The sequence below is a fragment of the Mustelus asterias genome, chromosome 22 (genome assembly GCF_964213995.1).
Source record: "Mustelus asterias chromosome 22, sMusAst1.hap1.1, whole genome shotgun sequence".
NCBI classification, from domain to species: domain Eukaryota; kingdom Metazoa; phylum Chordata; class Chondrichthyes; order Carcharhiniformes; family Triakidae; genus Mustelus; species Mustelus asterias.
The window spans coordinates 70,420,714-70,445,616 of NC_135822.1; the positions used below are offsets into that span (position 1 = coordinate 70,420,714).

General features: G+C 48.3%; 3 protein-coding genes across 8 annotated transcripts in view; all 3 read left to right on the forward strand.

The window, feature by feature from the left end:
- The window catches only part of LOC144510173 (uncharacterized), a 28,286-nt gene extending 21,657 nt beyond the window's left edge, over positions 1-6,629 (forward strand). Inside the window, exons 7-10 of the mRNA XM_078239610.1 lie at positions 375-470; positions 3,478-3,618; positions 4,756-4,799; positions 5,632-6,629. Of these exons, the coding sequence (XP_078095736.1) occupies positions 375-470; positions 3,478-3,618; positions 4,756-4,799; positions 5,632-5,661 (311 nt within the window). The 3' untranslated portion in view covers positions 5,662-6,629. The remainder of the gene's footprint in view (positions 1-374; positions 471-3,477; positions 3,619-4,755; positions 4,800-5,631) is intronic.
- Positions 1-10,515, forward strand: part of slc23a2 (solute carrier family 23 member 2) — a 315,342-nt gene extending 304,827 nt beyond the window's left edge. Inside the window, exon 17 of the transcript XR_013500581.1 lies at positions 10,459-10,515. The gene's annotated coding sequence lies outside the window, so the exon portion shown is untranslated. The remainder of the gene's footprint in view (positions 1-10,458) is intronic.
- LOC144510171 (ectonucleoside triphosphate diphosphohydrolase 4-like) overlaps positions 9,576-24,903 on the forward strand; it is a 41,521-nt gene continuing 26,193 nt past the window's right edge. For 2 of the 6 annotated variants that reach the window (XM_078239602.1, XM_078239607.1), the window contains exons 1-6: positions 9,576-9,728; positions 13,435-13,551; positions 15,270-15,464; positions 16,637-16,842; positions 19,279-19,429; positions 23,768-23,871. In XM_078239602.1, coding sequence (XP_078095728.1) covers positions 13,544-13,551; positions 15,270-15,464; positions 16,637-16,842; positions 19,279-19,429; positions 23,768-23,871 — 664 coding nt within the window. In that variant the 5' untranslated portion in view covers positions 9,576-9,728; positions 13,435-13,543. Of the gene's footprint in view, positions 9,729-11,485; positions 11,809-13,434; positions 13,702-15,269; positions 15,465-16,636; positions 16,843-19,278; positions 19,430-23,767; positions 23,872-24,903 lie in introns of those variants that run through there. The other 4 variants (XM_078239603.1, XM_078239605.1, XM_078239608.1 and 1 more) reach the window with 4 other exon arrangements.

Below are 24,903 nucleotides of genomic sequence, written 5' to 3' on the forward strand. Positions count from 1 at the left end.
GCTCTCCCAGCGCCCGAGCTGTATTCCCAACAGACGTACTGGCTGCCTGCAGAAATAAACTGAAGTTTAAGACATTCCCCTTAAACGTAAACTCTATCAATCGCACAGTATCGTCAGAGGTATTCTCCTGGCAGGCAGAACTGCCAATTATCTGCTGTCCGATCTCTCGGTCTCCACCCCGAGTGACTCTGGGGTGTCCCGTTGATCGGAATGCTTGATAAATTTCACGCAGGGCGTGATACAGAAGAACGGGTGATTGTGGATCTATTTAAGAAGCTGGAGGCAATCTGAACATAACAAGCAGTGTATTGGGGATGATAAAATCTGTGGAGAGAAACTGAAGTGATTTGTTTCCCTTTGTGTTTTTATTTCAGCCTCCCAGGCCCTGTCCGTCAGTCATTCCCAGCTGAAAACACGCCCTCTGTCAGAAGCCACTAAACAGTCAAAGCTGAAAGTGGCGAGGAGTTCAGGTAATTGTTTGGCAGACGGTTTGTCTGGGGCAGGGGGGGAGTTATCGTGTGTCCTGTCAGTGTGTCAAACTGTCCTTTCAGGTGAGATTAAACCCAGGCTCAGCCTGTCCCCTCAGCTGTCTGGTTTGAGTCACCACGGTTATGGTTTGAAAGTTGGATAGGGAGGCCACATCTCGTGTTCTGGCTGATATTTATTGCTGAAACATTGTCACTTTTTATTTTTTGTTTCTGGTCATTATCACGTTGCTGTTTGTGGGAACCTGCTGTGTTTCCTACACAACAACACGGTGGCACAGTGGGTTAGCTTTGCTGCCTCACAGCGCCAGGGACCCCAGGTTCGATTCCCGGCCTTGGGTCACTGTCTGTGTGGAGTCTGCACGTTCTCCCCGTGTCTGCGTGGGTTTCCCCCGGGCGCTCCGGTTTCCTCCCACAGTCCAAAGATGTCCAGGTTAGGTGGATTGGCCGTGGTAAATTGCCCCTTAATGTCCCAGGATGTGTGGGTTTGGGGGATGAGCGAGGTAAAGACGTGGGGTTATGGGGATAGGGCCTTGGGAAGATGCGACGTTGGAGGGTCAGTGCAGACCCGATGGGATGAATGGCCTCCTTCTGTACTGTAGGGATTCTATAATTCTATGATATTAATACAACAGCGACCACACTTCAGACTGGGACACACTTTGGAATCACTGATGTCCTTTTATGGAAGGAAATCTGCCGTCCTTACCCGGTCTGGCCTACATGTGACTCCAGAGCCACAGCAATGTGGTTGACTTTTAACTGCCCTCTGAAATGGCCGAGCAAGACACTCGGTTCAAGGGTGACTAGGATTGGGTAATAAATGCTGGTCAGCCGGCAACACCCATGTCCCACGAATGAATAAAAAAGAACACTTTGGAATGTCCTGAGCTGTAACGTGCGAGAGAAATGCCCGTCTTTCCGACTTGTTTTTATCTTCCTGAATGAATTGCCCCTCTGCGTCGTAGTTTGCCTGATCCCTGTGTCGGGGAAAGTGTTCATAGAATCATAGAAACCCTACAGTACAGAAAGAGGCCATTCGGCCCATCGAGTCTGCACCAACCACAATCCCACCTAGGCCCTACCCCCATATCCACCCGCTAATCCCTCTAATCTACGTATCCCAGGACACAAAGGGGCAATTTTAGCACGGCCAATCAACCTAACTCGCACATCTTTGGACTGTGGGAGGAAACCGGAGCACCCGGAGGAAACCCACGCAGACACGAGGAGAATGTGCAAACTCCACACAGACAGTGACCCGAGCCGGGAATCGAACCCAAGTCCCTGGAGCTGTGAAGCAGCTGTTGCAGGACTTTCCCTTGCCTTCCTCGTGCGTGAGTTGGCGTCAGGTCACTCCCAGGTTCAGAGCGTGCAGTTTGAGGCCCCGGACGCGGCCACGCGGTGTAGGCTGGCATTCCGGCGCAGGGCTGAGGGAGGTGCCACATTGTCCGGATGGTGAAGGACACTCAATCGTGTTGGTCACCTCAGGGGGGAGGGGAAAGCCCCTCGCGCGCTGTTATAGGCGCTGGAGACCTCTCCTGCTCAACCTCCGCTGACACCGTCTAGAGCCAGGCTGACTTTCTGGTGTCTCGATCTGCGGCACGTGGGATCTTGCTGTGCGTAAATGAGTCGCTGCACCTGCCTGCATAACACAGCACGTTAGTTTTCTGAAGTATTTGGGGCTTTTTCTGCAGGAGATTGTTATAAATTCACTTACACCTTCTTCCGTCGGGAAAAAGATACAAAAGTCTGAGGTCACGTACCGACCGATTCAAGAACAGCTTCTTCCCTGCTGCTGTCAGACTTTTGAATGGACCTACCTTATATTAAGCTGATCTTTCTCTACACCCTAGCTATGACTGTAACACTACATTCTGCACTCTCTCCTTTCCCTCTCCCCTATATACTCTATGAACGGTATGCTTTATCTTGCACGCAAGAAACAATACTTTTCACTGCATACTAATACATGTGATAATAAGAAAGAAAATAAATAGTGTTACAAGTAGGCTTACATTGACACTGCAATGAAGTTGCTGTGAAAATCCCCTAGTTGCCACACTCCGGCGCCTGTTCAGGCACACTGGGGGAGAATTTAGCACAGCCAATCCCCCTAGCCAACATGTCTTTCGGACTGTGGGAGGAAACCGGAGGAAACCCACGCAGACGTGGGGAGAACGTGCAAACTCCACACAGACAGTGACCCAGGTCGGGAATCGAATCCGGGTCCCTGGCGCTGTGAGGCAGCAGTGCTAACCCACTGTGCTATAAATCAAATCGAGGCCCGCTTTTCTTCCCTCACTGTCTCTGCCTTCACAGCGTTTTTGGCCAATTCCTGTCAGCTTCCAGTTGGGAAACGTTGAGAAGAACATAAGAACTCGGAGCAGGAGTAGGCCATCTGGCCCCTCGAGCCTGCTCCGCCATTCAATAAGGTCATGGCTGATCTTTTCGTGGACTCAGCTCCACTTACCCGCCCGCTCACCATAACCCTTAATTCCTTTACTGTTCAAAAATCTACCTATCCTTGCCTTAAAAACATTCAATGAGGTAGCCTCAACTGCTTCACTGGGCAGGGAATTCCACAGATTCACAACCCTTTGTGTGAAGAAGTTCCTCCGCAACTCAGTCCTAAATCTGCTTCCCCTTATTTTGAGGCCATGCCCCCTAGTTCTAGTTTCCAGTGGAAACAACCTCCCTGCTTCTATCTTATCTATTCCCTTCATAATCTTATCTGTTTCTTTAAGATCTCCCCTCATTCTTCTGAATTCCAATGAGTATAGTCCCAGTCTACTCTGTCTCTCCTCATAAGCCAACCCTCTCAACTCCGGAATCAACCTAGTGAATCTCCTCTGCACCCCATCCAGTGCCAGTATATCCTTTCTCAAGTAAGGAGACCAAAACTGTACACAGTACTCCAGGTGTGGCCTCACCAGCACCTTATACTGTGCTGTTTTTAAACGAGTTGATATTTTTATTGCTTCGCTTGCAGAATTCCTGCAGCCGGTGAAGGAAAGGGCACAAACTAATACTGTGATCGCTAAGAGGCTGGTCTTCAGAGCTCTGGGACTGCAGATGAATGAACGCAAAGGGCAGCGAGACCCCAGACCCAAGGCCCTGGGTGAACGGAAAGGTGAGTTACAAATCTGCATCTTCAAAGCGTCAGGATTGATCTTATTACATCAGGAGAAAGAGAGAAGTCGGAATGACTGCGGACGGGAATTTTTCAGACCCTTTGCGCCGGCAGGATTTTCCAGTCCCACTGATGTTGACCCCCCACCTCCACAGGTTAACCAGCAGGGTGAGCGTTCTACACACACACCCGCCCCAGACATCGGCAGCCTTGGTGAGCCACATCCAGCATGGGGAAAAGCTGCTGGTGGGGCAAGGGGTGGAGGGTGGGGGGGGTTGGTAGTATCACTGGACTTGTGATCCAGAGGCTCTGGACAAAAGCTCTGGGGATATCGGTTCAAATCCTACCACGGTAGCTGATTTCAATTCCATTAACAAAATCTGGAATATAAAAAGCTAGTCTTAGTAATGGTGTCGATTGTCGGGAAAACCCATCTGGTTCACTAATGTCCCTTCAGGGAAGGAAATCTGCCGTCCTTACCCGGTCTGGCCTACATGTGACTCCAGAGCCACAGCAATGTGGTTGATTCCTAACTGCCCTCTGAAATGGCTCGAGCAAGTCACTCAGTTCAAGGGGCAATTAAGGATGGGTGACCAATGCTGACCCAGCCAGCGACACCCCCCCCCCCCCCCACCCCCCTTAACCCATGAAAGAATAAATAACAATACTGGGACACTAGAAATGGGTCTGGAGGTACGTACTGCTTCCCAAACACTTGGACATTTCTGATTGTGTTGTGTTGTCCTGTGAAATCTTGTCTCTCAACGTGAGACCTCGGTTGTCAAAGGTCCCGTGGCGTTTCCATCCAAAGAGGAGCGGGGGAGTTCTCCTCAGGGGTGCCCCGGCCGCTATTTATCCCTCAACCAACATCACTTGATAAAAACCCAGGTTGTCGCTGTTTCTGGGATCTTGCTTTGCACCATGTGGCTGCAGCCTCCCCTACGTTGCGGGACTGAGGACAATTCGGAAGTACCTGAGGGGGGTCACGAGGGGCTCTGGGAGGTCGTGTGGTGGGGAAAGGGTGATGTCTCGGTGGAAGAGTGAGAAGTATTCCGAGCCTGTGGACAGGCTGGCTATTGTGGCAGAGCTAGGCCCTGGGACTCTTGCTCAATACATCTTCCTGTCTTATCTTTCCAGCTCAGCCTCACAGGAAGACTGAAGGCAGCAATGATAACACACTGGTATGTACTTACACTCATTGACCTAGACCATCTTGTGGAGACCATTGCTCTGTCTTTGGCTCCCTCTTTGTCTTGTTTCCTCGCTTGAACTCTCCCTTCCTGGCAAGTTGCTTTCCCCCAATGATTTTGTAGAATTGTACAGTCTTGCAGCAGACAGGAAGGCCATTCAGCCCTTTTGAGTCTGTACTGGTTTTTGAACATTGGCCAAGACACTGTGGTGAACCCTGCCCCCGCCCCTTCTCTCTGTGAAGATCAGAAACACACAGTAACCCTGCAGTGCAGAAGGAGGCCATTTGGCCCATTGGACCTGCACCGACCACAATCCCACCCAGATCCTATCCCCGTAGCCCCACTTATTTACCCTGCTAATCCCCCTGAGCAACTTTGTACGGCCAATCCACCTAACTCGCTCATCTTTGGAGTGTGGGAGGAAACCAGAGCACCCGGAGGAAGCCCACGCAGACATGGGGAGAACGTGCAAACTCCACACAGACAGTGACCCAAGCCGGGAATCGAACCCGGGTCCCTGGTGCTGTGAGGCAGCAGTGCTAACCACTGTGCCAGGTTCTTTTTGTATCAACCTATGGGGGATGGAGGGGGCCCAGGTTGAATATCGTATTCCAAAGACAGCAGGTGTGACAGTGCGGCACCCCCTCAGTACTGAGTGGAATCTATAGCAGCATGTGGCATGCTCTGATTCTGGGACACTCGAATGGAAAGCCAGTGCAGGCACGATGGGCCAAATGGCCTCCTCCTCCTGCGCCCAAGCCATTCTGTTGGGAGCGGGCATGGCACATCCTGATGAATGTTCTTTTTGTTTCTGGTATTGCAGGATTCTGCTGGTGATGCAGCTGCCGAATGATGACCGAACAGCTGGACATACCTGGAGCTTGCATACACACACCATTCATACACACACCATTCGTACACACACCATTCGTACACACACACCATTCGTACACACACACCATTCGTACACACCATTCGTACACACACACCATTCGTACACACACACCATTCGTACACACACACCATTCGTACACACACACCATTCGTACACACACACCATTCGTACACACACACCATTCGTACACACACACCATTCGTACACACACCATTCGTACACACACCATTCGTACACACACCATTCGTACACACACACCATTCGTACACACACACCATTCGTACACACACCATTCGTACACACACCATTCGTACACACACACCATTCGTACACACACACCATTCGTACACACACACCATTCGTACACACACACCATTCGTACACACACACCATTCGTACACACACACCATTCGTACACACACACCATTCGTACACACACACCATTCGTACACACACACCATTCGTACACACACACCATTCGTACACACACCATTCGTACACACACACCATTCGTACACACACACCATTCGTACACACACACCATTCGTACACACACACCATTCGTACACACACACCATTCGTACACACACACCATTCGTACACACACACCATTCGTACACACACACCATTCGTACACACACACCATTCGTACACACACACCATTCGTACACACACACCATTCGTACACACACACCATTCGTACACACACACCATTCGTACACACACACCATTCGTACACACACACCATTCGTGTACACACACCATTCGTACACACACACCATTCGTACACACACACCATTCGTACACACACACCATTCGTACACACACACAAACACACCATTCGTACACACACGGATCACACACACACACAGTTATAAAAAGGTTCGATGCACTTTGACGGAACATTAAAGCTATCTCTGGCTGAGAGGTTTTTGTATTCAGCCTGATTTCTTTCTCTCAATGAGTTGGTCCACCACCAGCGACCAGTAACTCCCTGTAAAAAGGCCGGCATCAGGAACTAGAGCAGGAACATTTTTTCAGGCCTCTTTAGAGAATCCCTCCAGTGCTGAAGGAGGCCATTCGGCCCGAGTGTGCACCAACTCTCTCAAAGAGCATCCCACCTAAGCCCTACCCCCACAATCCCAAGTATTTACCCCATCTGTGGAAAGGGGCAATTTAGCCTGCCAATCCACCTTACCCATACATCTTTGGACTGTGGGAGGAACCCGGAGGAAAGCCACGCAGACACAGGGAGAAAATACCTCACAGCGCCAGGGAGCCGGGTTCAGTTCCAGCCTTGGGTGACTGTTTGTGCGGAGTTTGCACGTTCTCCCCGTGTCTGTGTGGGTTTCCTCTGTGTGCTCTGGTTTCCTCCCGCAGTCTAAAGGTGTGCGGGTTAGGTGGATTGGCCATTAGATTGCCCCCTAGTGTCCCAAGATGTATATATTAGGGGATTAGTGAGGTAAATATCTGTGGTTACAGGGGTAGGGCCTGGTAATGTACTCTGTTGGAGAGTGGGTGCAGTCTTGGCTGAACAGTCTCCTTTTGCACTGTAGGGATTCTATGATCTTTTACATCCATCTAAGGGAAGATGAGGCCCCAGTGTAATGTGTCTGAGAGTGCGGCACTCCCTTAGTACTCCCACTGGGAACGCCAGAGCAGGTTTATTTGCCCTAGTCTGTGGATTGGATGCCAATATGAAGCACACGGACAGACTGTGTTGCTTTGGATACGGGCTAGGGGTGCGTGGACGATCATATCAGCTGGTTTCAGGTATAGTTGCTGAGGAGAAAGCAGCATTGTCAGCGTGTTCATCAGCCAGAGACTCCTTCCCTCCTTCACAGTGGTTCCTCAGCGGCACGGTAGCACAGTGTGCTAGCACTGCTGCCTCACAGCGCCGGGGACCCGGGTTCGATTCCCGGCTTGGGTCACCGTCTGTGTGGAGTCTGCACATTCTCCCCGTGTCTGCGTGGGTTTCCTCTGGGTGCTCCAGTTTCCTCCCACAGTACGAAAGACGTGCGGGTTAGGATGCATTGGCCATGCTAAATTCTCCCTCAGTGTGCCCGAACAGGTGCCGGAGTGTGGCAACTGCGGGATTCACAGTAACTTCATTGCAGTGTTAATGTAAGCCTTACTTGTGACACTAATAAGCTAAACTAAACCAAAGTGCGTGAAAGTAGAAAAGCAACAACCTCAAAAAGGAGGGGGTCGCCCAGATCCACTTGTGGTGAGGCAATACCGCCAAGTTTCAATTCCCAATTCCCTCCTTAGCTTTCAGTCGCTCATCCTCCAGCCCTGCAACCCTCGGAGAACCCTCCACTCCTCAATTCAGGCCTCTAACACAATGCTGCTGTCAGTCACTCCTCCAGTGAGCTCCCCTCCCTAGCTCGCAATTCTCTTTGTCTTCCTTTGAGGATGTCCTTCAGACCAACCTGCCTGACCAAGCCTCTGGTTATCTGTCGTGTCACCTCCTTATGTGGCTCAGTGGCAGCTTTTGGTTGGGTAATGTCCCCGGGACGCGCTGTCGTCATTTCAAGGGCGACTGGAGAGACAAGAATTTTATTTGATAAAAGCGAAATGCTGCGGACCCCGGAATCTGGAACAGAAACACACAATGCTGGAAAATCTCAGCAGGTCTGACAGCATCCTGAGAAGAGAACAGAGCCAACGTTTTGTGTCTGGATGACCCTTCGTCAGAGCTAATAGCGCAAAAAAAAGCCCTTTCCTCCAAAAGCAGGGAAGTTGTTTCCGCTGGTCGGTGAAGCTAGAACTAGGGGGCATGACCTCAAAATAAGGGGAAGCAGATTTAGGACTGAGTTGAGGAGGAACTTCTTCACACAAAGGATTGTGAATCTGTGGAATTCCCTGCCCAGTGAAGCAGTTGAGGCTACCTCATTGAATGTTTTTAAGGCAAGGATAGATAGATTTTTGAACAGTAAAGGAATTAAGGGTTATGGTGAGCGGGCGGGTAAGTGGAGCTGAGTCCACAAAAAGATCAGCCATGATCTTATTGAATGGCGGAGCAGGCTCGAGGGGCCAGATGGCCTACTCCTGCTCCTAGTTCTTATGTTCTGCTCTGAGCTCTGACCAAGGATTTTGTTTGAACTAGCCAATGCACAATATTCATAATTGGGGCAGCACAGTGTTTAGCACTGTTGCCTCACAGCGGCAGGGACCCGGGTTCGATTCCCGGCTTGGGTCACTGTCTCTGCGGAGTTTGCACGTTCTCCCCGTGTTTGCGTGGGTTTCCTCCCACACTCCAAAGATGTGCGGGTTAGGTGGATTGGCTATGCTCAATTGCCTCTTAGTGTCAGGGGGATTAGTAGGGTAAAAATGTGGGGTAATGGCGATAGGGCCTGGGTGGGATGGTTGTTGATGCAGGCTTGATGGGCCCAATAGCCTCTTTCTGCACTGTAAGGATTAAATGAATCTATCTCCTTCATGTAGCCATGATGTGGAGATGCCGGCGTTGGACTGGGGTAAGCACAGTAAGAAGTCTCACAACACCCGGTTAAAGTCCAACAGGTTTATTTGGTAGCACGAGCTTTTGGTGCGCTGATGAAAAGGAGCGGTTGGACTTGAACCTGGTGTTGTGAGACTTCTCACTGTCCTTAATGTAACTAATTATTTGCCAGAAAGCGAAGTTGTCAAAAAAAGCGGCAACTCATTCTTTGCGGCAGTGGCAAATGCCTGGCAAAAATGGCAACATTTCCCAGTGTTCGGTGGCAGGTACAGGATGGACTACAACTCCCAGCATCCTTCTGGCGACGCCAGCATACAACTCCCAGCATGCAGCAGGCGGGTAGCATACAACTCCCAGCATGCAGCGGGCCGACAGCCTACAACTCCCAGCATGCAGCGGGCCACCCCTACCCCCCCCCCAGCGGACGGCAGTGTCGCGAAGTGCGGTGGAAGATTTCCGTTGCCGCCGAGGCGGTCGAGATGGTGGCAGGCGGCCTTTGGCTCTGGCCGTTATCTGTCCGTCGGCGGTGCTGACAGGACGGTCCACGGTCAAACATGAAGGGGTAAGTAACCGGATTATCTTATCCTCACAAGACATTGGGGAATTCACCGCTTTCTGGTGTTTTTTTTCTCGGCGGTTGCTGCTGTCGGCGCCGCTACTCCGGCTGGCGCATGCGTGGATTGGCGCGTGACGTGGCGGGTCGGGTGATTGACAGCCCCGCTAACCAATCGGCTGGCTGGGGCCCGGCCGGCGGCAGCCAATCAGCGGAGGCGGGGGGCGGGCCCAGGGTGAGCAGGCAGGTAAAGGGACAACCTGGACAGCTGGTGTTTGACATGGGGATGGTGGACAGGTGGAGGGGGACATAGAGAGAGAGGATGGGGAATAAATACTGACAAAGATACAGCAGAGACACACCTTGTTAAAATAATTAACCCAAATAAAGAAACGGTAAGTAGTCTCACAACACCAGGTTAAAGTCCAACAGGTTTATTTGGTAGCACACGAGCTTTTGGAGCGTTCCCCTTCATCGGGTGACTCACCTCCGAAAGCTCATGCTACCAAATAATCCTGTTGGACTTTAACCTGGTGTTGTGAGACTCCTTACCGTGCCCACCCCACCCCAGGCAGCAACTCCACATCAAATAAAGAAACACAGCCTGAACAGAAACACAATTAACCTTGTTAAAATAATTAACCCAAATAAAAGAAACACAGTCTGAAAATAAACACCATTTGTTAAAATAATTATCCAAAGTAGCTAGTTGAAACATTTGAAGATCTAGGCAGCACAGTGGGTTAGCACTGCTGCCTCACAGCGCCAGGGACCCGGGTTCAATTCCAGCCTTGGATGAATGTCTGTGTGGAGTCTGCACATTCTCCCCTTGTCTGCGTAGGTTTCCTCCGGGTTGCTCTGGTTTCCTCCCACACGTGTGCAGGTTAGGTTAATTGACGTTGCCAAATTGCCCCTTGGTGTCAGGGAGACTAGTAGCGTAAATATGTAGGGTTATGGGGATAGGGCCTGGCTGGGATTGTGGTCGGTGCAGGCTCGATGGGCTGAATGGCCTCCTTCTGCACTATAGGGATTCTACGACCCAGCACATCAGTTTGACACTTCAAAAGGCAAATTGTCTCCAAGCTGATGAACCGTATGTATTTCGAGCACACAGAAAGAAAGGTTAGCCATGGAAAATATGTGGGCTTATGGGGATAGGGCAGGGGAGAGTGACTCTGTCAGAGAGTTGGTGCAGACTCGATGGGCCAAATGGCCTCGTTCTACCCTGCAGGGATTCTGTATCTTACAAATACATAAAGAGCCATGGGATAATGAAGGAAAGAGTCGGGTTGAATACGGACCAAAATAGTAACTTGTCTGGGAAGATGAGGTGTGTTTCCCTATTTATAGTTCGTGTCTCTTTTGAGAGAAAAGCGGGACATCACCAGCATCACAGTCACGAAGGAAAGAGTGTTGGATGGTGTAGCGATGAAACATTAGGGATGAAATTAGCAGCCCTGGGTAAAATATAACCCAGGTGTCTGAGGAAACAGCCAAAGCTCTGGCCATCATTTCCCACTCACTGTGAAAAAAGGTTGTTCCTCTTCTTCCCATGATGTGGAGATGCTGGTGTTGGACTGGGGTAAGCACAGTAAGAAGTCTCACAGCACCAGGCTAAAGTTGTTGGACTTTAACCTGGTGTTGTGAGACTTCTTACTGTCCTCTCATTCCCCCAACATTTTTTACCCAAATCTTTAAATCTGTGTCCCCTTATGACTTGTAGCATCAGCTATTAGAAACGACTTTTCCTTGTCTATCCTCTCTAGATCTATCATCATCTTGTACACCTTCAATCTCTTTTGCTACAAGGAGAACAACCCTAGCTTCTCCAGCCTTACCTTGTCATCGAGTTTCCCCATTCCCCTCTGGCTGTGGTACCAGAGCAGTGCTAATATTGAACCATTGTTTAAAAAGTGAGTGATTGATGACAAGCCAGTCAGTCGAACCTCCACTGGGGGCAAATGATTGGAAAGAATCCTGTGAGAAAGTAAATCATCATTTGGAGCGACAAGGGCCCATCAAGAACCGTCAGCATGAATTTGCTCAAGGAAGGTCCTGTGCAACTAACTTGACTCAATTTCTTGAGGAGGTAACAAGGAGGTTTAATAAGGGTAAAATATTTGATAGGGATTTCAGCAAGGCTTTTGACAATGTTCCACACGATGGACAGGTCAGAAAACGAAAGGCTCATCCAAGGAGAGGTGGCATATTTAATTCAACAGTGGCTTAGTTACAGGAGGCAGTTACAAGTGGCAGTCTGGAGAAGTGTGAGGTTGTGAATTTGGGGAGGATGAACTAGGCCATAAACAGTGGGATTGTGAGAGGTATAGCGGGACCTTGAAGGTAAGATCTAACTTTTGAAGGACCTTGGAATGTTCATGGATTCCTGAAGTTGTCTGGACAGGTAGATGATGTGGTTGAGAGGGCACACCGGATACTTTTCTGTATTACCTGAAGCATGAGGGAGGCGATGCAGGAACTGGACAAGTTCACCCACAGCTGGAGTCCTGCATACAGTTGTTGTCAATGTCAATTTGAGAGGGTACAGCAGAGATTTCTGAGCATGTTGCTAGGAAGTCCAGCTACAAGGAAAGGTTAGATAGGGTGGGCTTCTTTTCTTTGGGGCAGAGGAGGCTGAGGGGAGATTTATTTGAGATGTATAAAATGGCCGAGATTGAGTGATCAAGAAGAACCTATTGCCATTAGCAGAGAGGTGAATAATTATGGGGCTGTAGGTTTGAGGTAATTGGTGGAACGATTGGAGGGGAATTGAAGAGAAAGCATTTTAACCCAGAGGGTGCTGTGGGACTGGAACCTAGCGACCTGAAAGATGGTGGTGGTGGCAGATACCTTCCTCACAGGAGAAAGTCCTTGGGTAGTCGCTGAAGTGCCAACAGGCTACCTGATCTGGAGCTGGGTACCTCTTTCTCTGTCCTCACAACCACATTATCTCCTGTCACGTAAGCTCCCTCTCTCTGTCTCTCTCTCTCCATGGTTCCATATTCTGGTGAAGCCACAACTGGAGGATTGCATTTCAATTTAGTCGGTACACTTCAGGAAGGATATGAGTGGAGAAGGGATTTACCCGGATGAGTTGAGGCATGAGGAAATTTAACCTGGAGGTTTGGTGAGAAAGGCTGGAGTTATTCTCCTTGGAATAAAGGAGATTGTGCACCTCGATCAAATCTCCCGTCAAAGGTTTAGATAAAGAAAAGCTGTTCCCAATAGCTGATGGTGCAAGGCCCAAGGGATACAAGTTTAAGGTTTTGTGTAAGAGATGCATGGGGAATGTGAGGAAGAGGCTTTATCCAGGCAATGAGTGGGAGCGAACTGGAACTCATTGACTTCAAGTGTAGAGGAAATTATGAATTGGAGGAAAACTTGCAGGATGACGGGCAGTGTGGGGAAAAAGCCAAAGGAAGGGATTGGATTGCTATGCAGAGAGCCAGCATAGTTCAAGTGGGCCGAATGGCATCCTCAGTGATGCTGTACTGGTCAGTCCAGTTATTGGTGCCCTATGTGCATAATATATAAAAGGTATAATATGAGAAATAATTAATTTATTTGAAAGAGAACACTGAACCTTAGCCCTGTGTTTTATTGGACAAGTGGACAGGATGTTGTGGAATGGATACACAAGCTGATGTGAAAGTGACACAGAACAGATGCACCGTTTGACAGAGTCCTGTGCTAATCCCTTTCTCCTCTCCAACAGGAAAACAGTACCTCCCTGGCAGAACTGTGCACTGTACTTGGCACACCTCGGATTCATTGAATGTCGATCATTGCTTCTTATTGTTCCGTGATAGCTGCAGCTTTTTATCATGGGAAGGTAAGGAATTGGCCAAATCCAAATTCTGGCACAAACTCTCCAGTGTGGACTAAAGTGCACTCGAGACAACAGGTTGTCATTGCTTTGGAAGTCAATTGCCACGTATGTTTGAAGAGGAGGTCGAGGGTTGTTGAATCAGTCACAGTTAAGGTAGTAAAATTTTACTTGCTGAGAGGTTTATTTAATTTTAACCGTTCATCTGGTAGAGCACAATTACGTTTCATTTCGATCAAAGCTCAACTCTGGAGGGGTAAAGCCTGAACTTCACCAAGTCTGTCACATGTGGCGCTAGCTATGCTCAGTACTGTCCTTGCCACGAATAAAGAAAGACTTGCATTTATATCGTGCCTTTCTCCACCTCAGGATCATAGAATCCTGACCGTGCAGAAGAAGGCCATTCGGCCCATCAAGCCTGCACCGACAACAATACCACCCAGGCCCTATTCCCATAACCCCACATATTTACCCTGCTAATCCCTCTGACACTCGGGAGGAAACCTGTGCCGACACAGGGAGAACATGCAAACTCCACACAGACAGTCACCCAAGGATGTCTCAAAGCATTTGATAGCCAGTTAAGTACTTTTGCAGCAAAAACAGAAAATGCTGGAAAATTTCAGCAGGTCTGACAGCATCTGTGGAGAGAGAATAGAGCTAATGTTTCAAGTCTAGATTATCCTTCGTCAAAGTCATCTCGACTTGAAACGTTGGCTCTATTCTCTCTCCACAGATGGATGCTGTCAGACCTGCTGAGATTTTCCAGCATTTTTCTGTTTTTGTTTCAGATTCCAGCGTCCACAGTATTTTGCCTTTATCTAAGTACTTCTGCAGTGTAGTCCCATTGTAATGGCAGAAAGGCGGCAGCCATTTTGAACACACAGAGGCATAGATAGGTTGAACGCATGTAGTCTTTTTCCCAGGGAAGGGGAATTGAAAACTAGAGGACATAGGTTTAGGGTGAGAGGGGAAAGAGTTAAAAGGGACCTGAGGGGCAACTTCTTCATGCAGAGGGTGGTGTGTGTATGTGTGTGTAGAATGAGATGCCAGGTTGAGGCAGGTACAATAGCAACATTTAAAAAGCATTTGGATAAATACATAGGCCAAACGAGGGCAACTGAGACTAGCATGGTTGGCTTGGACCGGTTGGGCCGAAGGGCCTGTTTCCGTGCTGTATTGTTCTATGACTCTATAACATCAAATCCCCCCAAACGGCTATGTCAGAGTGATCAGAGCATCTGTTTTTTTTTATCTTAGTTGAGAGAATATCGGCGAGAAGTCCTCTGCTCTTCTTCAGTGTCAGAGCAAGAGCGCACAGGGCCTCAGCTTAACTTCTCTTCCAAAAGACAGCACCTGTGACAGTGCAGCACTCCTTCGGTGTTCAGTGTCGGCTTTGAGATCTTGTGATTGGGGTGGACTCTGAAGCCGCTGCCTTCTGACCCCAAGGCAGAAGTGTGAGCCACTGGATCATGGCTGACGTTGAATACTCATTACTCTGTAACTTGGAGAAGAGGTGGAAATGTTAGTCGTGGCAGTTCGGGCAAGTGTAAAATGACCATCAATACGTTTGGATACTCGCACAGGAATGAACTTCGGGTAGATTCCCGCGATGTAGAAAAGCGTCATTGTTGCACAGTCATGAGTAAAGGTTAATGATTTGTAAATGTAATCTGCGTTGAAATGTGGCTGTATTTTTTCCCATGAACCTTTCTCTTCCGCAGGTTCTATGTCTCCTGTTTATTCCCAGCTTCCTGGCATTTCAGCGTATCTCCGTCAACCTGTCCTCGGCCTTTCAACACCACCTTTCGTCAGCTGGTGGCTCTAACGTTGCTCGCTGTTGTTGTATCTCTGCTGTATGTTCTGCTGGTCTTGGATAAGAATCGATGGGGACGTCTATACCAGGACAGAGGAGATAGGTAGTGTATAAGCAGCTTCTTTCATTATCGATCTCACTCATTATAAACTCAACCCACACTCGTATTAGGAGAGTTTTGTTTAAAATGCTTGCTTACCATTCCCTCCACATTATCATCTATATAGTTTATGGCTATAACAAATAGTAAGAGTCCCAGTGCTGATCCTTGTGGTACACTGCTGGACACCGGCCTCCAGTCACTCGAACAGCCATCTCCCCCTACTCTTTGTGTCCTATTACTGAGCCAGTTACTGATCCATCTCTCCAGGTTTCCCTGAATCCCATGTGCTTTAACCTCAATCAGTCCCCCATTTGGGACCTTATCAAAAGCTTTGCTAAAATCCATATAAACTGCATCAACTGAACTTCTCTCATCCACGCACTCAATCACATCTTCAAAAAATTCGAACATTTATTAGGCGTGCCCTCTGACAAAGCCGTGCTGACTCTCACTAATTAACTCAAACCTTTCCAAATGGGTATTAATCCTCTCCTTCAGAATTTTCTCCCAATTCCGATGGTGATAATATTGGATTGTGCAATTTCTGTTCAGTTCTTATCCTTCTCTCTCCCTCGTGTCCTTTCAAGCATTCCTCCAACGTTAGCTCTTTGTCTGTGCCTTTGCTGCCTTCCAGACTCATCCACGTCAGCGCTGCCCGGGCTCGTCTCCCACCTCACGCCCTCCGTAAAGTTGAGTTTGTACGAAGCTTTGCTGTCCCGGATCCTAACTCACATCAAGTCCCCTTCGCCCACCACCTCCACTGGCTGGCCAGCGTTGACACCTGTTCCCGCCACACCTTGATTTTCAAGGTTCCAATGCTGCTTTTCAAATCCCTCCAGTGATGTTACCCTTCACCGTCTCTGTAACATTTCCCAAGCCTGTCAGCCTCTCCAATTGCGACCCCTTGAGCATCCCCGATTTTTCCTGACAAGCCCCATTGGTGGGTTTTCCTCCAGCGACATGTCCCCAAGCTTAACTCTTTCTGCCTCTCTACTTCTTCCTCCAAAGCAACCTCTTTGATTAGACGTTTAGTCACCAGCTCAGATATCTCCTCGCGTGAATCAGTGTCACGTTTTGACTTGGCGAAGAAGCACTTTAAAGGTGCTATATGAATGCAAGGTGTTGTTGTTTGACCTTCTTCCCCCCCCCCCCCCTCCTCCTCCTCCTGACAGGTACTTCACCAAATTGACAGACATGGAGGCCACTGATATCAAGAACCCTTATTTAAACTATGGCATTGTGATCGACTGCGGGAGTAGTGGCTCGAGGCTGTTTGTGTACTGCTGGCCAAGACACAACGGCAACCCACACGATCTGCTTGATATCAAACAAATGAGGGGCAGGAACAGACAGCCTGTGGTGATGAAGATCAAACCAGGTAAGGCAATGGAAAATGCTGGAAAATAAAACACAGCAGGCCTGGTAATCTCCACAGTGGTTAGCACTGCTGCCTCACAGCATCAGGGACCCAGGTTCGATTCCCGGCTTGGGTCACTGTCTGTGCGTAGTCTGCACATTCTCCCCATGTCTGCGTGGGTTTCCTCTGGGTGCTCCGGTTTCCTCCCACAGTCTGAAAGACGTGCTGGTTAGGGTGCATTGGCCATGCTAAATTCTCCCTCAGTGTAACCCAGAACAGGCGCCGGAGTGTGGCGACTAGGGGATTTTCACAGTAACTTCATTGCAGTGTTAATGTAAGCCTACTTGTGACACTCATAAATAAACTTTACATGAGGGTGAAAGGAACGTTGCTGGGATGAGATGAGGAGCATTGGGAGAAACCAAGCGTGGAACAGGAACAGCAGCACAAACCCGCTGGCTGAATGGCCTGTTCCCCCTTGCCATGTCTTCCGTGTTATGTTTTATTTCGAGCTAACACTGAATTTAAAAGATCATCAGTTTGCAATATTCCGAACAGCGTAACGAGGTGTGACTATTTTAAAGTAAAGCTAAAGTTTACTTATTAGTCACAAGTAAGGCTTACATTAACACTGCAATGAAGTTACAGTGAAATTCCCCAGTCGCTACATTCCGCCCGTTCGGGTCAATGTACCTAACCAGCACACCTTTTAGACTGTGGGAGGAAACCGGAGCACCCGGAGGAAACCCACGGGGAGAGCGTGCATCTCTTTGTGAAACCTGTGTGTGTGCCTCAACGATGCTTTCTCAGCAGCTCCGAGATGTGGAAACATCGAATGATACAGCACAGCACCATGCCCGGACTCTAACCCCAGACTCTGTTGGTACTTCACATTCCTGTGTCAAACCACTTCTCGTGATTCTTTGTAAAATCTTTGCCTTTTGAGAACAATATTCTGGTGGCACACCAGTGGCTCACACCTGTATAGAGTCATCGAGGTTTACAGCATGGAAACAGGCCCTTCGGCCCAACCTGTCCATTTTTTTAAACCACTAAACTAGTCCCAATTACCCCCATTTGGCCCATATCCCTCTATTCCCATCTTACCCATGTAACTGTCTAAATGCTTTTTAAAAGACAAAATTGTACCCGTCTCTACTACTAGCTCTGGCAGCTTGTTCCAGGCACTCAACACTCTGTGAAAAAATTGCCCATCTGGACCCTTTTGTATCTCTCCCCTCTCACCTAAAACCTTATACCCTCTAGTTTTAGACTCCCCTACCTTTGGGAAAAGATATTGACTATCTAGCTGATCTGAGTCCCTCATTATTTTATAGACCTTTATAAGGTCACCCCTCAGCCTCCTACGTTCCAGAGAAAAAAGTCCCAGTCTATCCAGCCTCTCCTTATAACTCAAACCATCAAGTCCCGGTAGCATCCTAGTAAATCTTTTCTTTTGATTTGATTTGATTATTATTATCACACGTATTAACATCCAGTGAAAAGTATTGTTTCTTGCGCGCTACACAGACAAAGCATACCGTTCATAGAGAAGGAAAGGAGAGTGTAGAATGTAGTGTTGCAGGCATAGCTAGGGTGTAGAGAAAGATCAACTTAATGCAAGGTAAGTCCATTCAAAAGTCTGACAGCAGCAGGGAAGAAGCTGTTCTTGAGTCAGCTGGCACGTGACCTCAGACTTTTATATCTTTTTCCCAATGGAAGAAGGAGGAAGAGAGAATGTCCGGGGTGCGTGGGGTCCTTAATTATGCTGGCTGTTTTGCCGAGGCAGCGGGAAGTGTAGACAGAGTCAATGGATAGGAGGCTGGTTTGTCTGATGGATTGGGCTACATTCACAACCTTTTGTAGTTTCTTGCAGTCTTGGGCAGAGCAGGAGCCATACCAAGCTGTGATACAACCAGAAAGAATGCTTTCTATGGTGCATCTGTAAAAGTTGGTGAGAGTCGTAGTGGACATGCCAAATTTCCTCAGTCTTCTAAGAAAGTCGAGGCATTGGTGGCCTTTCTTAACTATAGTGTCGGCATGGGGGGACCAGGACAGGTTGTTGGTGATCTGGACACCTAAAAACCTGAAGCTCAGGACCCTTTTCAGTGTAACATACTGAAAAAAGTATATCCAGTCCATTCCATGTGTTTGTTTTTTTAAAATGATAATTAAAATGGAGTGTGTCTATCGTCAGTAACGATTGTGTCGAACATTGAGATGGAGCTGGGGACAGGACTCAGCAAGCAGTCTAGGTACAACACAGGCACCGCTGTTGATTCGATTTATCATTGTCACATGTATTGGGATACAGTGGAAAGTATTGTTTCTTGCGCGCTGTATAGATAGAGCATACCGTTCAGAGAGTACATAGCGGAGAAGGACAGGTAAGGCTCGATTGGTTTTTATTTTAGTGAAATAATTGTGTTTGTTTTGTTTTTCTGTTCCTTCCCACAGGTATTTCCGACCTCGCAGCCTCACCGGAGAAAGCCAGTGATTACTTGGCACCTCTGTTGAATTTTGCTGCTGATCATGTTCCTCATTCGAAGCACCAAGAGACTCCGTTATATATCCTGTGCACCGCTGGGATGAGGATCCTACCTGAAAAGTAACTGTCTTTCCACTCTTCTACATCAGATCATTCCATACTGAGAGGTGACGCTGTGTGTGAATTCATGAGCTGAGTTAATGGCCCCCATTGGTTTTGATCACACTGCAAGGGACAGGCTGGGTGCTGCTGCTTGGAATGTGTCCCATTCCCATTCTTCCCCAGGGCCAGGAATGTGTGAACACAGGGATAAATACCAGTGCATGCCACTGACCAAGATGATCATTGCAACATTATGCGCATCCCCTGTGAGGGTAAAGTGTGGGGTACATGTAAAGTGACACAGAGGCCGTGGGGCACTGCTTCATAGAATCCCTACAGTGCAGAAGGAGGCCATTCAGCCCATCGAGTCTGCACCGGCCACAATCCCACCCAGGCCCAATCCCCATAACCCCATGTATTTACCCTGCAAACCCCCCTGACACCAAGGGGCAATTTACCAGCACATCTTTCGGACTGTGGGGGGAAACTGGAGCACCCGGAGGGAACCCACGCAGGCACGGGGAGAAAGTGCAAACCACACAGACAGTGACCCAAGCTGGGAATCGAACCCAGGTCCCTGGTGCTGTGAGGCAGCAGTGCAAACCACCATGCCACCGTGCCGTCCCCAGTGTGTCTAAACCTACACTGAAGCTCAAGTCCAGGGGACATGTCCTCTGTGACATTCCAGATTCAGGATTTTGAGCTCTTCCATTGATCCAGTGGCTGCCTGGTTTAGTTGGACTGATCTCCATTCACGTTATGTCTGAAAAGGCGAGTTCAAATTGGATCCAAGCCTGTGACCAGATATTAAACAGCAGTACAACTAAGAATAAATGAGCGGGAATTAGAGATTTGTCTGTTTAAGAGTCTCGGACCTGAACGCCACTTTGGTGTCTGCTTCCCAAATTCCTCAATTTCCTGACTGTGCCCAGAAACCTGTGGGTAAGTACACTCAAAGACTGGACATCCGCAGCCTGTGTGGTAAGAACTAGGAGCAGGAGTAGGCCATCTGGCCCCTCGAGCCTGCTCCGCCATTCAATAAGATCATGGCTGATCTGAAGTGTTCAGTTCCACTTACCCGCCCATTCACCATAACCCTTAATTCCTTTACTGTTCAACAATCTATCTATCTTTGCCTTCGAAACATTCAATGAGGTAGCCTCAACTGCTTCGCTGGGCAGGGAATTCCACAGATTCACAACTCTTTGTGTGAAGAAGTTCCTCCTCAACTCAGTCCTAAATCTGCTTCCCCTTATTTTGAGACCATGCCCCCTAGTTCTAGCTTCACCCGCCAGTGGAAACAACCTCTCTGCTTCTATCTTATCTATTCCCTTCATAATCTTATATGTTTGTATTAGATCTCCCCTCATTCTTCTGAATTCCAACGAGTCTCATCCCAGTTTACTCAGTCTCTCCTCATAAGCTAACGCTCTCAATTCTCGAATCAACCTCGTGAATCTCCTCTGCACCCTCGCCAGTGCCAATATGTCCTTTCTCAAGTAAGGAGACCAAAACTGTACACAGTACTCCAGGTGTGGCCTCACTAGCACCTTATACAGCTGCAACACAACCTCCCTGTTTTTAAACTCCATCCCTCTAGCAATGGAGGACAAAATTCCATTTGCTGCCTTAATCTCTGGAATTCTCTGCCTAAATTCTTCTGTCACTTCACTCAGTGGTTAGCACTGCTGCTTCACAGCGCCAGGGACCCGGGCTCAATTCCTGGCTTGGATCACTGTCAGTGCAGAGTCTGCATGTTCTCCATGTTTGCGTGGGCTTCCTCCAGGTGCTCCAGTATCCTCCCACAGTCCGAAAGATGTGCTGGTTAGGTGCATTGGCCATGCTAAATTCTCCTTCAGTGTACCCAAACAGGCGCCGGAATGCGGCGATGAGGATATTTCCATAATAACTTCATTGCAGTGTTAATGTAAGCCTATTTGTGGCACAATAAATAAACTTAAACTAATTACCTGCTGCACCTGCAAACCAACTCCTTGAGATTCCTGCACAAGGACACCCAGGTCCCTCTGCACAGCAGCATGCTGCAATTTTTTACCATTTAAATAAGAGTCCATTTTGTTGTTATTCCTACCAAAGTGGATGACATTTACCAACATTGTACTCCATCTGCCAGACCCTCGCCCACTCACTTAGACTATCTATATCCCTTTGCAGACTTTCAGCATCCTCTGCACACTTTGCTCTTCCACCCATCTTAGTGTCATCTGCGAATTTTGACACACTACACTTGGTCCCCAGCTCCAAATCATCTATGTAAATCGTAAACAATTGCGGTCCCAACACTGATCCCTGAGGCACACCACTAGTCACTGATCGCCAACCGGAAAAACACCCATTTACCCCCACTCTTTGCTTTCTGTTAGTTAACCAATCCTCTATCCATGCTAATACATTACCCGTAACACTATGCACCTTTATCTTATGCAGCACCTTTGTGCGGCACCTAGTCAAATGCCTTCTGGAAATCCGATACACCACACCCATCGGTTCCCCATTGTCCACTGTGTTCGTAATGTCCTCAAAGAATTCCAGTAAATTAGTTAAACATGACCTTCCTTTCATGAACCCATGCTGCGTCTGCCCAATGGGACAATTTCTATCCAGATGTCTCACTATTTCTTCCTTGATGATTGATTCAAGCATTCCCCCACTACAGAAGTTAAGCTAACCGGCCTATAGTTACCAGCCTTTTGTCTACCTCCGTTTTTAAACAGTGGCGTCACATTTGCTGTTTTCCAATCTGCGGGAACCACCCCAGAATCCAGCGAATTTTGGTAAATTACCACTTGTGCATTTCCTATTCCCCCCTCCATCTCTTTTAGTACCCTGGGATGCATTCCATCAGGACCAGGAGATTTGTCTACCTTTAGCCCCATTAGCTTACCTAACACTGCTTCTTTAGTGGTAATAGTTTCTGGGTCCTCACTTGCCATAGCCTTCTTACCATCAATTTTTGGCATGTTGTTTGTGTCTTCCACTGTGAAGACCAACACAGAATACCTGTTCAATACCTCGGCCATTTCCAGTTATTACATCCCCCTTCTCATCCTCTGAAGGACCAATGTTTACTTTAGCCACTCTTTTTTATTTTATATATTTGTAAAAACTTTTGCTATCTGTTTTTATATTCTGAGCTACTTTACTCTCATAATCTTTCTCACTTTTCTTTCTGTTGACCTTTAGAGATTTCCCAATCCTCTAGTTTCCCACTAATCTTTGCCACTTTGTATGCATTTTCTTTCAGTTTGATACCCTCCTTTATTTCCTTCGATATCCATGCCTGATTTCCCTTTTTCGACAATCCTTCCTTATCCAAACATTCACAGGCCCTCTGAATGAAGACGTTTCACTTCAGCTCAGTTACTGAATGGCCAACCCCTTCTCCCGCTCTCCAACACTCACCCTCTGAAACCTTAGAAGAAATGTATACATTTCATTGAGAACACGCCATGTTCTTAACCCCAGAGAATCTAGGCCTATTCAACTCCGTTGAAGCAACTTGGTACTCGAGCGACATGTATTCCAGACAGGGCAGCACGGTGCCACAGTGGTTAGCACTGCTGCCTCACAGCGCCAGGGACCTGGGTTCAATTCCGGCATTGGTCACTGTCTGTGTAGAGTCTGTAAGGAGTCTAACAGCACCAGGTTAAAGTCCAACAGGTTTATGGTAGCAAACGCCACTAGCTTTCGGAGCACTGCTCCTTCGTCAGGTAAGTGGGGGATGTGTAGAGTCTGCACATTCTCCCATGTCTGCGTGGGTTTCCTCCGGGTGCTCCGGTTTCCTCCCACACTCCAAAGCTGTGCGGGTTAGGTTGATTGGCCATGCTAAATTGCCCCTTAGTGTCAGGGGGATGAGTAGGGTAAATATGTGGGGTTACGGGAATAGGGCCTGGGTGGGATTGTGGTCAGTGCAGACTCGATGGGCCGAATGGCCTCCTTCTGCACTGTAGGGAATCTTTGATCTCCAAATTGAAACCTGGGTCTGGCTCTGAGTTTGGCCGGTCATGGAGACTGTGTAGTTCATCTCCATTTATCCCGGTTCGGTTGGTGTAAAAACCCCACTCTGTTGAAACCTGGCAATGCCTATTGGAAAGTTCCTCTGTGCAGTTTAAACGTGCAACAAAGCAGGCTCAGTTGTGATGCCCCCACTGCCAAATAGCTTCTGAACAGACACTGCACATGTAGAGATTCGTCACAGAGACACATTCGACTGTAGCCAATTGAGATGTGGTCTAGTCTGAATCATGTAATGAAGGGAAGCGGGACACTCGCTCTGATTCTTTCCTGCGCACCGGTTAACAGCCTTATTCCAGTGTGTTCACTTTGGTCTTGCAGCCAGCAAAATGCCATCCTTGAAGATCTCCGGACGGATATTCCCCTGAACTTCGACTTCCTGTTTGCCGACTCTCACGCAGAGGTCATTTCAGGAAAACAAGAAGGTTCGTATTCTGCAGTGACAGCTGTGTTTAGTAGATTAGTTGAACAGTTCTGAGCTTTCGGGTGAATTGATAAGCTGGTCGGCAAATGCACTGGACATTTAGGTAAATATTGACAAGGAAGTCCGTGACATGAGAAGTCAGCCTGTTCTATCTTGTTCAGTCCACTGCATTGCTTGTACAGAGTGAGTATTGACACCATTGTGTTACCCAGTGAGTTGGAGACTGGGCCAGAGTTTGGACAGCATTTTCATATAATCCCTACAGTGCAGAAGGAGGGCATTCAGCCCATCGAGTCTGCACCGACCACAATCCCACCCAGGCTCTATTCCCGTAACCCTACATATTTACCCTGCTAATCCCCCTGACACTAGGGTCAATTTAGCATGGCCAATCAACCTAACCCGCACACCTTTGGACTGTGGGAGGAAACCGGAGCACCCGGAGGAAACCCACGCAGACGCGGGGAGAATGTGCACACTCTACACAGACAGCGACCTGAGGCTGGAATCGAACCCGGGTCCCTGGCGCTGTGAGGCAGCAGTGCTAACCCACTGTGCTACTGTGCCGCTCCAGGCAAGTATAATTTCCCGGGCAAGTATAACTTGAGTCTCTAAGCTACAACAAACAGAGCTGGAGACTGTAACTACAGCAAAGTCCGCCATCAGAAGCAGAGCTATTTCACCTACACCGTGCAGTGAGTGGAGGATGGTTAGATAATATGTACATAAAGTCAATCCCACGTTATCCAGCCATGTGGTCTGAAGGCAGGGGGAAATGGGAGAATGATTTAGTCCTTTCCAACTCGGACCTGGTGTCACTACATGTAACCATGTTTATTTGATTTGACTTATTATTGTCACATGTATTGGTATATAGTGAAAAGTATTGTTTCTTGCGTGCTATACAGACGAAGCATACCGTTCATAGAGAAGGAAAGGAGAGGGTGCGGAATGTAATGTTCCAGTCACAGCTAGGGTGCAGAGAAAGATCAACCTAATGCGAGGTAGGTCCATTCAAAAGTCTGATGACAGC